At 51.5% G+C, this 15,277-nt stretch overlaps 1 protein-coding gene across 4 annotated transcripts in view; it reads left to right on the forward strand.

Moving 5' to 3' along the window:
• Positions 1-15,277, forward strand: part of UBE3B (ubiquitin protein ligase E3B) — a 30,342-nt gene that overhangs the window by 11,965 nt on the left and 3,100 nt on the right. For 3 of the 4 annotated variants that reach the window (XM_054996123.1, XM_054996122.1, XM_054996124.1), the window contains exons 11-27: positions 151-271; positions 1,839-2,016; positions 3,509-3,678; positions 3,937-4,104; positions 5,351-5,522; positions 6,031-6,149; positions 6,531-6,645; positions 7,254-7,353; positions 7,897-8,016; positions 9,732-9,908; positions 10,015-10,125; positions 10,240-10,377; positions 11,306-11,371; positions 12,043-12,101; positions 13,199-13,381; positions 13,730-13,841; positions 14,139-14,231. In XM_054996123.1, the coding sequence (XP_054852098.1) occupies positions 151-271; positions 1,839-2,016; positions 3,509-3,678; positions 3,937-4,104; positions 5,351-5,522; positions 6,031-6,149; positions 6,531-6,645; positions 7,254-7,353; positions 7,897-8,016; positions 9,732-9,908; positions 10,015-10,125; positions 10,240-10,377; positions 11,306-11,371; positions 12,043-12,101; positions 13,199-13,381; positions 13,730-13,841; positions 14,139-14,231 (2,202 nt within the window). The remainder of the gene's footprint in view (positions 1-150; positions 272-1,838; positions 2,017-3,508; positions 3,679-3,936; positions 4,105-5,350; positions 5,523-6,030; positions 6,150-6,530; positions 6,646-7,253; positions 7,354-7,896; positions 8,017-9,731; positions 9,909-10,014; positions 10,126-10,239; positions 10,378-11,305; positions 11,372-12,042; positions 12,102-13,198; positions 13,382-13,729; positions 13,842-14,138; positions 14,232-15,277) is intronic. The other variant, XM_054996125.1, reaches the window with a different exon arrangement.

A 15,277-nucleotide genomic window follows, 5' to 3' on the forward strand; every position in this document is an offset into this window, starting at 1 on the left:
TGACTATAAACATTCTTCCGCGCACGCTGTCAGGCTGGCCAGGGTTCTCCCGTTCTCCTCCCGACGGATCTCAGGCCACTTAGTGAGTGGCTGAAGCGGGGCTTGAACTGGCGGCTTCCTGGTTTGCAGAAAACTCTGCTTCCCTTTCAGCGCCTGTCGGTAATTGACTCCCACGGCCTCCTGCGCAAATTCCTGTCGTTCCTGAGCCACGAGGAGCAGTGCAGAGACGTCTGTGTTTGTCTAGAAGGAAGCCACACGCTCTGCCTGCTGGGTGAGTGGGAGTCCCGCGAGGGGCCCTCTCGTGGCGCTGCTCCTGGCACATCGCTTCTCTTCATCTCTGCAGAAGGGTGCGGGTGCTGCCTTCGAGGCTTGCTGGGCTGCCTGCCTGAGTGTCCTTTACTGCCAGATTAAAATAAGTCACTGCGCCCGAACTTTTAAGCGACGAGGCCTTCTTGTGCTCGGCTTCAAGCTTGAGGACTGTTTTGTGGGGATTCTTTTGTGCTTCTTAACGCTGTTTTAGGGTTTATTGTTAATTTTATGGTGGCTGCATTCATGATTTAATTGGGCTGGAATGTGGTGATGGACTGTAGCTTCCTCAAGGGTTCCGGCTAATTTTTTGCCCCTAGACCATTTCCAAGCTTTTATGGTGGTCAAGATATGTGTGAGCATTACCTGCTGAACCCTCAAGTTTGAGATGGGGGTGGGGGTGACTGGATTACATTTCCGTGTGTGTGTGTGCGTGTGCGCGTGTGTGGAGGGGTGTGTGTGTTGTGCCTGGAATAACTTCTTGCTCTTCCTTGCCATGAGCAGAAGCAAAATAAGTCATGCAGAGTAGTTAGTTGCAGGCGGGTTTGCAGGCCTGAGTTCGATTCAGAACTCAGCCTTTTTTGGCACAGAAATGGGTTTGCCTTGGTGCAAACTTGGATTGTCTTCATTCGGAGTACACAGAGATCCATCCATCTGTTCTTAAGTGAATTGAAAATCCTGCACGTGGCATCACAGAGTTCTCTGCAGCTTTCCATTTTTCTAGAAAAGAAAGCAATTTCTTTGTGGCATAAACTTAAGGAGGGGGCGGTCTTCTGTGATGTCCCACGGAGAGGGGCTGTGGCTTAGGGGCAGAACACATGCAGACAGTCCCCGTTCAATCCCTGGCTTCTCCAATCTAAAGGGGACCTCTAGTAGTGGGCATGGCAAAAGATGGTTCTCTGTCCGGGGGGGTGGCCTGGAGAGCCTAGGACAGCTATGAAGGACTGCCTCATTGCTAGAGGGCAGCTTCGTGTGCTCAGCAGAGAGCAAGAGCTGAAAGGTTCTGTTGACTCCAGTTAGTGAGCCAGACCTCGTTTCACAGAGGAAGACCAAAACCCAACCCAAGCGAGAATCAGAGTCAGCCAGGAGTCAGTTCTTCCCAGCCACAAAGTTGCCATCAAAAGCAGTTGTGGCTGTAGCACCTTTAAGACTAACCAACTTTATTGTAACAAGCTTTCGACGATGCATCTGATGAAGAGAGCTGTGTTTCTCAAAAGCTTATGCTACAAACGATGCATCTGACGAAGAGAGCTGTGGTTCTCGAAAGCTTATGCTATAAATGATGCATCTGACGAAGAGAGCTGTGGTTCTCGAAAGCTTACGCTACAATGAAGTTGGTTAGTCTTAAAGGTGCTATTGGACTTTTTTACTATTTTGCAACTACAGACTAACACAGCTAACTCCTCTGGATCTGTTGTCTGGCAAAGTTAACTTTCTGGTTGAGGGATTTGGCGTTAGTTGAGCATTCTGCTGGGATCGAACTTGCTTCCCTGTTCCCCCTTCGATTGCTGCTGCTGTTTTGTGTTTCCCAGGCAACCTCATCTGTCTGAGCTCGCTGAACGACAAAGTCCTGGAGGAGGAGGCGGCACCCTTTGTGAGCGTCCTCATTCAAATGCTCTCGTACTGCCAAAAGTACGTCTCGCAAAAGAAGTCCAACCTCACACACTGGCACCCTGTTCTTGGCTGGTTCTCTCAGACGGTGGATTATGGGTGAGCACCTCGAGATAACTTGGAGGGCCCAAATTATGCCCTAGTTATGGGCTGGCCAGATCATTTGCTTGATATTGCACCTCTTGAGTTGCATCTTTTATGGAGGAATCTTTTCTAATTCTGCCTGAAATCCCAGTGCATTGCAGAATGCACGCTCTGGTTAAAAATTCCCGCAGGGTGTCTGTGGCAGTCTGTGGCAGTACAAAGGAAAAGAAGGTCTTGTGGCATCTTCAAGACTACCAGATTTATCATAACGTTCCCTGTGGGGGCCGGAGCCGCCTTCATCGGGTGCATGGAGTGTAATCTCAAACACCTGATTGTCTCCTGTTTGCAAATTGGGTACTCGTTGATGTTCTCCCTTACATTTTTATCCCACTCTTCCTTATAAAAGCTCAGGGCAGTGTACACAGTTTTCTTCTCCCCCATTTTATCCTCTGTGAGGTGCAGAGAGAAAGGGACTGGCCCGTGTTTTCCCATCAAGCTTCGTAGAGCTTTTGGTCTCTGCAGTCCTAGACCAGTGCTCTAGCCTCTTCTGGAAAGATGACCTCTCTCTGGGTCTGTGCAAGTTTCTTCAAGAAATTGATTTCTGCATCATATGATGAAATATTGCATGGAAACAACACAAAGAATTTTGCATTTCTTGGCCTTGGAACCCGCTGTTTGTTCGTTCTCCCTCTCTCTCTCTCTCTCTCCCCCCCCCCTCTCTGTTATATAATCTGATGACAAAGAACTCACTTCATGCACCTGAAGGAAGGGGCTGTAGCCCACAAACCATTAAGATCTCTGCCAGTCCCTCCTATCTCCTACTGTTTTAAAAGGGCTGTTTTATATGTGGGGAAAACAAAAATCACAACTCTGAACTCTGTTGGAACTCAAAAAAGCACTATGCTAATAGCAGATCACGAGTTCAAGCAGATCTTTTTGCAGCTTGAGCTGCATTTTTAAATAGTCCCTGAAGTGCATATTTATTTAGAAAAACTTTAGGCCGCCTCTCCAAGGAACCTGATTGTTGACTGAGTGGTGCTGGCTTTGAATTGCACAAGGTTGTTGGTGGGGCGTGGGTGTTTGCACTGTGCTGTAGCCGCAGAAAAGACTGTGTGTTGTCAGTGCTCTCCTAACTTGGAGTGCATTCGCGTGCTCTTTATTGGCTTAATGCAGCCTATTTTAGGATAACAGTGTAATGGAAGCCTGCTTAAAACTCATGCAGCCTTTCAGAGCGGGGCAGGAGTGTCCCCGGTGCTTTCTGCTGAGTTAGTATGAAAGTGGAGTGTGCTGTTGCCTGCTGTTATCAGCAGGGGAGCTCTTTTGCTCTGCTTTAAAGGTGAAAAGGGAAGGAACAGCCACCTGCTCCTGAGGCATTGGCCTCCTTCTAGCGGGGGCATTTCAGGCGAGGCTGCTTTTTACTTTTCGCCATTTCAGCCTAATTTTCTACTCCAGCGTTCTGCAAACACAGCTGCTGGTGCCCTCACCTGCCTCACTTTCCTCCCCCTAGCTTGAACGAGTCCATGCCCCTGCTCACCAAGCAGCTCCAGCACCTCTGGGGCGTCCACCTGATCCGCATCCTCTTCAGCGACGTCCTCAGCAAGAAGCTCCAGGAGAACCCAGACGCAGTCCGTGCAGCAGCGCCTTCCACCTCCCCACAGAACAGCCTGCCCATGAAAAGTCAGTCTGCTGGCTCCGGGTCTGCTCTTGAGCTCCTTGGCCTCCCTGATGCTTCTCTGCCCTCCTACTTCTGGGCTGTGGTTAAAGGGGCTGGTCTGGGGGAGGCCTGGCTCTGGCGCTCGTCTGTGCCTGGAGGCAACTTGCCTAGAACCAGCAAAGTGCCTCTGGGTGACAAGAGTCATGCAGGCTCTTAAAGAACCCTGTACTAGACAGTTCTGCCCAGAAAACACCCAGCCCTCCTTTGCTGTTTCCCACCAGGCCTTTTTAAGCGCGCCTTCCAGAAATCTGCTTCGGTTCGCAATATTCTGAAACCCGTTGGAGGTAAAAGGGTGGATTCAGCGGAGGTGCAGAAAGTGTGCAGCGTCTGTGTCCTTTACCAGATGGCCCTCACCACGCTGACGCAGATCCGACTGCAGATCCTCACAGGTGGGTGGGTGCGTGCGTAGCTTCTGTAAAACTTTGGGAGGTCAGTTCCAGAAGGGAAGCACAGCAGGGCATTTCCTCAGAAGAGAAGCAAAATAGTAAAGAGTCCAGTAGCACCTTTAAGCCTAACCAACTTTATTGTAGCATAAGCTTTCGAGAACCACAGCTCTCTTCGTCAGATGCAACTGTCAGGTTGCATCTGACGAAGAGAGCTGTGGTTCTCGAAAGCTTATGCTACAATAAAGTTGCATCTGACAAAGAGAGCTGTGGTTCTCAAAAGCTTATGCTACAATAAAGTTGGTTAGGCTTAAAGGTGCTACTGGACTCTTTACTATTTTGCAACCACAGACTAACACGGCTAACTCCTCTGGATCTCAGAAGAGAAGGTGATGCTGCAGTCCTGCCTCCTATTCATTGTCATTCTTTCCCCTCCCCATTCCTGCAGCTAGTTTTGTACTCAGAGCCCTGAAGGACTAGAAACGGGGGCTCTTTTTTTTTTTAGAAATAAAAGTGGAGATTCTTGGGTTGCTGAAATGTGTGCCCAGTGCCTGTTTCTGTGTTTTTGTGGAGCGAGTGCAGCATAACATACAGCCCACTCTAGGGCTGTTAACAGCTGAGGCCATTGGTGCACGGGAGGAAACAGTCTCTCCCGCCCCCCCCCCCCCCCCCCAAGCTCAGGATCTCTTCTGAATCATTGAAAATGGAATGTTAGCTATTGTCTTTGGGAGCCAGTTTTTGGCTGGAAAGGGGGTTACGTTTATTACTAGCAAATAGTTCACGCGCTCTTGCGTGCACAAACCTCCTTGGGAAAGCTGTAAAATGACCATTTTCTCAGCCCAAGCAGGTTGTTGCCTGCAGAAGCTCATACTTCAAGGAGCCCCAGCCCTTCCTGTCTGGCCTGGGTGTGCATCTTGTATTGATCCAGTAAAGGCTGTTTGTTGATCTTCTGAAAATACGTATCTGATCAACTGCATCTGTTGCTCTCTTCTGTGAGTCACAGTCTCCAGCATATAAACTTTAAATAAGGGCGCTTTTTTTGTCTTTGGGGCTTGCATTTGCCGCTGCTTTCAAGTAGTTCAGCGCCACGAATCTGTTGCCTTGTGCCAGGGCTGAATACTTTGTTGTGCAAGATAGAAAGGACTTCTTGTTGGAAGCGAGTGGGGAGGGGGAGTTCCGTGGGCGCTGTTCAATCTGAGGGCGAGACTCACCCACCTGTCTGGAGTTTGGTCTCTCCTGTCTCCCCCCACAGGCCTGACATATTTGGATGACCTGTTGCCCAAACTGTGGGCATTCATCTGTGAACTGGGGCCCCAGGGGGGCCTCAAGCTCTTCTTGGAGTGCTTGAACAACGACACGGAGGAGTCCAAGAGGCTCCTGGCAATGCTGATGCTCTTCTGCGACTGTTCCCGTCATCTCATCACGTGAGTGGCTGGCAAGCGGGAGAATCAGGCCCTTCAGGCGCTGGCTGCCAAACTGGGATCAGGGGAGGCTGAGGCCAGGGGACCGGACAGACTGCCTCCGTGGGAAGGAGCCTGCGCAGGAGATCCGACCTGCTGTGTTTGCCCTTAGGAAGAAAACCAAAGCCAGCAAAGGCGGGGAGGGGGGGGAGCAGGGCCTCTGCAGTGGTGGCATCCTGGGATATTTTTTATTTGTATGTCTTGAATTTGTTAGCTGCCTTGGTGGCCCTGTGAAGGCAGAAAGGCAGGGGCAAGAGCTTGTTAAATAAATAGTAAGTACGTGGGGGAAATAGTGGTAGATGGAGGGGGGCGGCTCTGGTTTGGGCAAGATGCAACCCATCTTGCCCAAACCAGAGCCGCCCCCCTCCATCTAGGGGGCAGGGCACCTATCAATTTGATATGCGGCCATTGCCCTTTCCTCCCCTGCTGGGACTCAGAAACCTGGTCCTTCCTCTCCCCCCGCCCCTTCCAGAATTCTTGATGACATTGAAGTCTATGAAGAGCAGATCTCATTCAAGCTGGAAGAGCTCGTTACCATCTCCTCCTTCCTCAATTCCTTTGTGTTTAAGATGATCTGGGATGGGATTGTGGGTAAGCAATTTTTATTTATTTGGCCGTTTATACCCCACTTTTCTCCCCATCAAGTGCCCAAAGCAGCTGTACAGCATTCTGTTTTTATCTTCACAATGAAGCCAGTTAGCTTGAGAGAGAGACAGAGAGAGAGAGAGAGAGAGTGTCCCAAGGTCACCCAGCAAGATCCCATGCCGTTGTGGGGATCTGAACCCGAGCCTTCCAGCTGCTAGTCCACCACCCCACACTGGCATTAGTTAAGGTCAGACCTAGAGATGGGGGGGGTGTCACCTTCCTCCACGGCTTTGCCCTGCTGGTCAGCACTGGAGCCATTCTTTAGGAAATGTTCCCAGCAGCCAGTAGCTCTGCCTGCAGTGCCTTCTTTTTCTCCCTTTGCCCCAGAGAATGCCAAAGGAGAGACTTTGGAGCTGTTCCATTCCGTTCACGGCTGGCTGATGGTCTTGTACGAACGGGACTGCCGCCGGCGTTTTGCTCCGGAGGACCATTGGCTGCGCAAGTGAGCACCCGGGTCTAGCACAGAGGTCCATAAAACATGTCTGTTCTGTGGCCAGGTAGCTTGCTTAATCATGCAGGGATGAGCCTGAGTTAAGGTCCTTTGCCCTTTCACATGTCCTCTCACCTGCAGTCCTGCAGGAGATTGGCCTGGGCCCGTTCTCTGGCAGCACCGCTCCAGTAGGGGATGCCGGTCACTTCCTGTGCCACTATGTTGGGGGAATGAGCTCCGCCCTTGTGGGCCAGGGATGCTCCCTGCATCTTGTAATGTGGCTTGGCTGGAGAGCCAGTCCTGTGCAGTAGCGATAATAAAGGGGATGCCTTCGTGCTCAAGGCAGGAAGCGCCATTCTTTCCAGCCACCCCCTTGTCCTGCGGAGGCCAGTCCTTTATAGCCTCCTTGCCTTCACAGCTAAGGAACAGATCACAATTCTTCCTGTTTTTCAGATGGAGGGGAAATGAACGGGGCAAGTAATGGGTCCCAGGCAAGTGGGTGAGACAGTCTCACCCCCCCTCCACGCCTGGTCTTGCGGTGCCTTCCTCCGATGCCCCGGCGGTGGCTCAGAGCAGTTCTCCCAGGGCTCTGGAATCACCTCCTGCTGTTCTTGTTCTAGGGACCTCAAACCAAGCTTGCTCTTCCAGGAACTCGATAAAGACCGGAAACGAGCCCAGCTGCTTCTACAGTACATCCCCCACGTCATCCCCCACAAAAACGTAAGTGGGGTGGGGGCATGCAGGAGAAGGTAGGGAAAAAAGGGAAGGAGAAGGGACCGTGGCAAATACCAGGTCAGAATTAGGTGTGAGTCAGTGGAGGGGCCATGGCTCAGTGGTAGAACATCTGCTTGGCATGCCAAAGGTCCCAGGTTCAATCCCTGGTGTCTCCAGTTAAAAAGGATCTGGTAGGAGGTGGTGTGAAAGACCTCTGCCTGAGACCCCAGGAAGCTGCTGCCAGTCTGAGTAGACAAGATTGACCTTGATGGACCAAGGCATGTGTTCAGTGGGTATTCCGATTTTTAAAAATTGTATACATACAGTCAGAAAACCTGCTTTGCCTAAACCTGGGCTGCTGCTCCGTGTCTGATTATATCAGAGGGTCACGTGCACCTTCTGTGATGTGCTCAGGCGAGGGCTCTAGAGACCTCCCCACCAGGGATTCTGGCTCCACCCACCTGAAGCAGCTGTTGAAAATTCTTCTGTACGTGATGCCGTTGCTAAGAGGCAACATCTTCCTCTCTCTCTCTCTCTTGGCTCTTGCAGAGAGTGCTGCTCTTCCGGAACATGGTGACCAAAGAGAAGGAGAAGCTGGGGCTGGTGGAAACCAGCTCAGCCTCGCCTCACGTCACACACATCACCATACGCCGGTCGCGCATGCTGGAGGTAAGGGGGCAGAGCTGCTTCCCAAAGAGCGGGATGGAAGCCAGCCTAACTTTTCTGTGGAGCATTTTGACTTGACGCTCACAAAACGTAGAGGTGAGAAGGCCCTGGGAAGACAGGGAGGGGGATATTTTCCAACAACAGTTTGCAACAGAAAATTGGAAATTTCAGGGAGCCCTGAAACAACAGCTTTGAAATATTTTTCTCTCTTCTGGAACGAGTGACCGGCTTTAAAGACTAACCCACTCAAAATGGGTAGTGTAAAGATTTTAAGTACATCTACGGCGTTGGGCAATCCCTGTGTATACTTGTAGATGCATACCACATTTTTGAAAGCTATATTTAGTTCTTAAATGTTAATTTTGTCCACAGTTAACTTGCTGTAATGTGTATGATGATGGTGCACTATTGAAGAGTTCCGTGGGTGCTGCTTTTGTGCCTGTGTGAAACTTCCCATCCAGATGTTTCTTTTTCTTTACAAGAAGTTTTGTACTTTCTTTTTCCTGTCAGATGTCAAAACCTAAGTTAGCTATATGAAAGTAGCAGAGGGTGCAGCAGTTTGCAGCTCTCTCTCTCTCTCTCTCTCTCTCTCTCTCTCTCTCTCTCTCTCTCTCTCTCTTTCTCTTTTTAGGGTATAGTCACATTTTTGTTTCAAGAAAACAAACTTCTAAAATTTCATGAATAGAGCCAAATTGTACAATATTACTTGCCAATGAAGTTGTAAATGGCGCATCCTACAAAATACATCACCCCCTCACGGCTTTAAAGCGTCCAGACATTTTACATCATGCATGCGGGGTTTAATTTAAGAACTGAGGGCCTTGGGTTAGACCGCAGCCACAGGGAGCCAAACCCACCTCCAAGCTTAGTTGCTGGGGGTGGGACGCTAAAGACGAGCAGGCAGAATTGGCCTGCTCGGTTGGCCAGGAAAGAGCAGTCAGCCAAGCTCTGAATATTGATTTATTGCTCATGGCCTTGGCTATGGCTGCAGACGGCTTTTTAATCGTGGGGCTTGTGTGACCTGCCCCAGTTCCCTTCCGAGTCTGAAGACAGCTCAAGTCAGCTGCTTAGATGAGGGCCCTGCCAGAGAGGAGATATGTTTTGGTCACATTTGGGGCGCGCCCCTCTGTCTGGGATCCCAGATGTACTACCAGGGCTGGATGGGATTGCTCAAGAATGGGACGGAGGGCCCTTGGTGGAGTCTTGCCAGCTTTATTGCGGCTTTCCTTGGCGGAGTCTTAGGAGTTAAGTTACTGAGGCCATGAGCGTAGAGACCCATCCATGTGAGAGGGAGGCGGTGGGGGTGCTGGCTTGAATGCAGACAGATTTAACACTCTGCCCCCTGCAATGGGAATAACATGCGGTTTCTCAGGCTGCGACTGTGAGCCTGTCCCGTGTGTGTGATTGGCGCTGGGCTGATATCCTGAGCCCCCGGGCGGTGCTTGCTGCTCCATATTGTGTTCTCTAGCTCCGTAGTGGCACCTTGGCTGTGGAAATGGGTGCCCCAGGATTAGCCCACCTGCCCACACACACCCACCTTTGTGGCCTGAATGGGCAGCTTTGTACAGCTTCCCTGCCTGGTTGCCTGTTGGGGATCCAAGCGAGACAGCCTTGGAAGACTGCCCTGGGGCGATCCTGTAATATTGCCGAGTTCACAAACGAGCTCTTGTTCTGCCCTTGTTGGTCTTGGGACATTTGACGTTTTTCCCCCTTCCCAGGATGGGTATGAACAGCTGCGCCAGCTGTCTCAGAATGCCATGAAGGGGGTGATCCGGGTGAAGTTTGTGAATGATCTGGGGGTGGACGAGGCGGGCATCGACCAAGACGGCGTCTTCAAGGAGTTCCTGGAGGAGATCATCAAGAAGGTCTTTGACCCTGCCCTCAACCTGTTTAAGGTACCCGCTGTGCCCAGTAGCGGCGTTCCATGGGTGTCGTGTGGGGTGTGCGCAGCGACTAGCTTGCGCTGCCCTCTCGCCTTGCCTTCTTGCTTTGTTTGTGTAGACCACCAGTGGTGATGAAAGACTTTATCCATCTCCGACATCCTACATCCACGAGAACTACCTCCAGCTCTTTGAGTTTGTCGGGAAGATGCTTGGGAAAGCTGTTTATGAGGTAGGACCAGGGCACCGAGAGCGGGTTTCAGGCCCAGGGCATGGTCCCCGTGGCCCGTTGCAGCTGGGGCACGTGCAGTCCCTCCTCAGCGGCTGCGCCTCTCTCAATTCCCAGGGGATCGTTGTGGACGTCCCTTTCGCGTCTTTCTTCCTGAGCCAGCTGCTTGGGCACCACCACAGCATCTTCTACAGCTCGGTGGATGAGCTTCCCTCACTGGATTCCGAGTTCTACAAGAACCTCACCTCCATCAAGGTTGGGTTGCAACTCTTTGTGGTTTGGTTGGGGCTGCAGGCTAGCCTCTCTGGAGGGGCCTTGGACGGATTTCAACCTCCCCTGATTCCCTTAGCCAGGAGTGGAGCCTGTAGCCTCTTCCCTCTGCGGATGCGGCCGGCCCTTTCCACTTTCCCATCCTCCTGCAGGCAAACTGGAATTGGGACTATTTCAGGCCAGGGTTGATAGAGACCTTAAGCAGACAGGATTTGTGCTACAGCATGACTGGCCCCGGGGAAGGAGCAGTAGCTGCAGTGCCAGTAGTGCCTGACTGTGCAGGCTTACCGAAGAAGCGCAAGAGTTAATATTGGGTATAAAGTTCAGCACCCAGTGAGTCTCAGCCCTTCTGGTTTCAAGCCCCGAAGAGCAGGCAGGGTTGAAAGCAGGCAGGCAAAGGCTGGCGGTACAATCCCAGAGTGAGATTTCCAGGGTTGGGAGGGTTCAGGACTCCACTCGGCAAAACCGGCCCCCCTCCTCACCCGATGCAGGATCGGTGCCTTGCTGAACCAGCTGATATCCCATCCAACTTCAGTTTTTGCACCTGTTGGCAGTTTTTCCTTGGTGCAGATTTTTCTAGGAGTGAGAAAACGATGCTTATATCCTGCATTCCTCCTGGAACAGGGACCCAAAGCAGCTTTTTGTATCGTTTCTTCCTCCACCACTTGATCCCCACAACAACCACCTTGTGTGAGTGGGCTAGGCTGAGAAATTGTGACGGGCGCAAGGTCTCCTGGTGGGCTTCCATTGTCGAGCACAGAATTCGAATCTGGCCTTCTCAGGTCCTGAGACCTTAGCCACTGCACCACACCAGACCTCAAGAGGTTTTGGCACAAAAGTCTGTGTAGCCCTGATGGGTCATCGGTAGATTGCAGAAGCTTCAGGCAATTGACCTCTTCTCTCCCCCTCTTAGCGTTATGATGGGGATACCAGCGATTTGGGTCTGACGCTCTCCTATGATGAAGATGTGATGGGCCAGGTAGGCCTTCTGCTTTCTTTCGGTCTCTTATTTTCCATCACTCTTTTCCGATGGTCCACTGGGAGCAACGCACTGCCTGATTTCAGATTCACTTCCTTGGCAGCCCATTCACAAGAGGGAATTGTGCCAACCCAGATGATGAGCAGTGCCAGTGCGTGCTCTCTCTCTCTCTCTCTCTCTCTCTCTCTCTCTCTCTCTCTCTTTTGCCAGGCATCTTTTGCTGTACTCTCTTTCCATTGCTTGTGGGGAGTTATTTTTAAAACTGTCGTTCTTTACGTCTTACCCTGAATCTGCTTTCAGTTCTCCCCCTCCCACTTATCCCTGGCAAAAAGTATTTTCCACGTCTGCATCTCTGTAAACATCTCCCTCGAGCGCATGCAGCACCGAATCTGTTTTCAGCCTGTAAAGCAGATGGGGACCCTATTTGGGTAGAAAGGCGGCATAGAAATGTTTTAAATAAATAAAACATGCCTCTGAGCATGTGCAAACTGCATTTCTGCCCCCCCCCCCAGTAGGTAAACCCACACTGAAGCATCTGGGATGGGAGGGGCATTAGGCCTTTGTGGACTTTGGCAACTAAAAGGAAAAACAGCCCCCAGCTTGCACCCTGGGTGAGGATTCTCCACAGCAAGTGACGCCGTGTCTTTCTGCCTTTTCTCCCCCTTCCCCAGCTTGTTTGCCACGAACTTGTTCCCGGAGGGAAAACCATGCCTGTTACCAACGAAAACAAGTAAGGAGAGACACCCGCCCCCTTGGCCCCTGCCCTCCTGCTCCCCTTTGGAGCAGCCTGGCTCACTGCATGGGCTGAGGGGCATCTCGAACTCTGAGCTTCCCAGGCACCCAGAGACTGGTGCAGTCCCACACCCGTGCTGGTCATAGGCCTGAGAACAGGACAGGCAGATGGGGGTGGGTGGGGGTGGTACATGTGCTCCAGCATAGTTCCAGCGCGAATCACCTTGGGTTGCTCGTGCAAAGAAAGGCCATGCAGGAAACTATTGACCAGTAAATGAATAAAACCAGAGGGAGGCAGTGGTGTTTGCATTGCTCCGGTACACGTGGACATCACCCAGGATGTCTTGGTTTTAGGAGCGGTCTAGACAGGGACTCTTTGCCTGCAAGGAGGATCCTGCACTGCTGCTTCTCCCACGTTTTGGGTTTGTGACAATTTGTGAGAACCCAGGAGAGGTCCCGTTCCAAAGGGCTTCCTCGGGTGTTCCAAGCACCTGCCAGTGCCCAGTGGAAGGCTTTGCTTGCTTCCTTTGAGCAGCAGATCCTTTTGTGGCCTCTCCCCACCAGCCATATCACAAACACTTTGGAAACTCTCCCCCATTGCAGGCCACAGGGCTTTTCACAGTATCTCATCTATCACATTTTTATCAATCTTTCTCCCATATTCTTCAAAGTAGCATGCTTGGTTCTCCACTCTTACATGCTGTCCTCACAACAACCGTGTGAGGTAGGTTAGACTGACTGGCTCAGTAAACTGCAAGGCCAAGAAAGGACTTGAACCTGGGTCTCCCTGGTCCTGAAGAGAGACTGGCCGCTACATCCCACTGGCTTTTTTTTTTAAAGCAACACAAGTTGAAATCTGCCCCCGTGGGCATGCAGAACCCGCCCTGTGGTTCTTTGGGATCCTGCGCAGGTGGGACTTGCGCATCATTAAGCCGCTGCCCTCCACGTATCCCCCCTCCAGCCAGCTTTGACTCAGCTCCAGGGTCCCCCCTGCGTTCAGTCGGGGCCGTGTTTCTTCTGGGGAGGGGGCTTTGAGCCCCACAGGCCTCCCCGTGACGAGTTCCTCTGCCTGACCTTCCTTTCTGTCCTCTGCAGGATCAGCTACATCCACCTCATGGCACACTTCCGGATGCACACCCAGATCAAAAGCCAAACAGCCGCCCTCATTAGCGGCTTTCGGTCAATTATCAAGCCGGAATGGATCCGCATGTTCTCTGCACCGGAGTTGCAGCGCCTGATATCCGGTGACAATGCCGAAATTGATCTGGAAGACCTGAAGTAAGAGTGTGTGAAATGAACGCTGGGTTGTGCATAGTGACCCTCCTGGCTTGATCGTAGGGCATACCAAGTCCCAGGGGAGGCAGAGTCAGACTCCAGAGCTTCCAGCCTGAAAAGGGGGCCAGAGTTAGATGGGCATGTTTCATTTCCTACTGAAGGTGGCCAGCGCTTAGCCGGGAGGATGAGGTCGCCACCAAAAGACACGGGGGGTAGGCTGGCTCTCCTCATCCGCATCACCATCCTGCTGCCCAGCTGAGAACAGTCTGTGTGACGCTCTGAGCTTCCACTAGATCCAGGACTTCAGTGGCACGGACCGTGCCCTTTGGCTTCCCATCTGTTCTTTTCCAGGAAACACACAGTGTACTACGGGGGCTTCCATGGCAGCCATAGAGTCATTATTTGGCTGTGGGACATCCTTGCCAACGACTTCAGCCCTGACGAAAGAGCCATGTTTCTCAAGGTAAAGGCAGTGGCAGAGAAGATGTGTGCGTATCGGGACTATTTTGGATACAAGAATTCCGCCCCCCCCCCCGGAAAGCCCTCCAGAGGCTGTGTGGGTGGGGGTTCTATCCAGCTGTCTAGCAAGGCGGGTTTAGAGAGGATATGAATGAACGCTTGCAGCTGCCTGCAGTCAAATGGTTGGTCTGTCAAGGCAGCAGCTCTGGGCTGGAGGCTTTTCCCAGCACCCACTGCCTAGTCCAAGTCCCTACAGGGCCTCTCTCAATCACCCCCCCCCCCTTTCTGTCTCCTGCTTCAGTTTGTCACCAGCTGCTCCAGGCCTCCGCTCTTAGGCTTTGCCTACCTCAAGCCCCCGTTCTCCATCCGTTGTGTGGAAGTCTCGGACGATCAGGTACCTGGCCCTGGGTACGGGTGCTGGTGGCAAGGGGCTTTGGTCTCTGCGAGCTTCCCAAAGTGGTGGCATCTTCTTTGAAAATCACAAGAGCTCTAGGGATGTCTGAGCAGGGGCTGGAGACCTGGGACTAGAATTGTCTTGGGGTGGTGGGGAGAGAGGTTCTGCTTCTATTCCCGTTGACTGGAGGGAGCACAGGGCGCCCGTTTCTCTCAGTAGGGTATCCAAGTTCAGGTTGTGAGGCCCTTCCTGTTTAAGGAAAGGGGTTAGGTGAGGGGATGGGGAATGAACAGCGCTAAGTCAAGGGGTGGTGCCCTCTGTGTGTATGATGTGCTGTCAAGTCACCTCCAACCTATGGCGACCCCATGAATGAGAGACCTCCAAAACATCCTATCCTTAACAGACTTGCTCAGATCCTGCAAACAGGAGGACGTGGCCTCTTTCATTGAGTCCAGCCATCTCGTTTTAGGTCTTCCTCTTTTCCTGCTGCCTCCCACTTTTCCTAGCGTTATTGACTTTTCCAGATAATCTTGTCTTCTCATGATGTGACCAAAGTACGATAGCCTCAGTTTTGTCATTTTAGCTTGTAGGGAGAATTCAAGTTTGGTTTGATCTAGTACTCACTTATGTGTCTTTTTGCCCATCCATGGTATCCACAAAACTCTCCTCCAGCACCACATTTCAAATGAATCAATTTTCTTCCTGTTAACTTTCTTCACTGTCCAACTTTCACATCCATACATCGTAATGGGGAATACCGTGATTTGGATTACCTTGATCTTGGTTCCCTGAGAGACATCTTTCTCCTTAAGAATCTTTTCTGGCTCCCTCACAGCTGCTCTTCCAAGTCCCAGTCTTTTGATTTCTTCATTGCAGTCTCTCTTTTGGTTGATGGTTGAGCCAAGGAATAGAAAATCTTGAACAATTTCAATTTCCTCATTGTCAACTTTAAAATTGCGTAATTCCTCAGCAGCAAGAAAGCAAAGGGAGACACTGGGCAACAGAAGTATGCAGGTGCTGGCATCCCTCTTCCCAGTCTTGGGGCT

The sequence above is a fragment of the Eublepharis macularius genome, chromosome 13 (genome assembly GCF_028583425.1).
Source record: "Eublepharis macularius isolate TG4126 chromosome 13, MPM_Emac_v1.0, whole genome shotgun sequence".
NCBI classification, from domain to species: domain Eukaryota; kingdom Metazoa; phylum Chordata; class Lepidosauria; order Squamata; family Eublepharidae; genus Eublepharis; species Eublepharis macularius.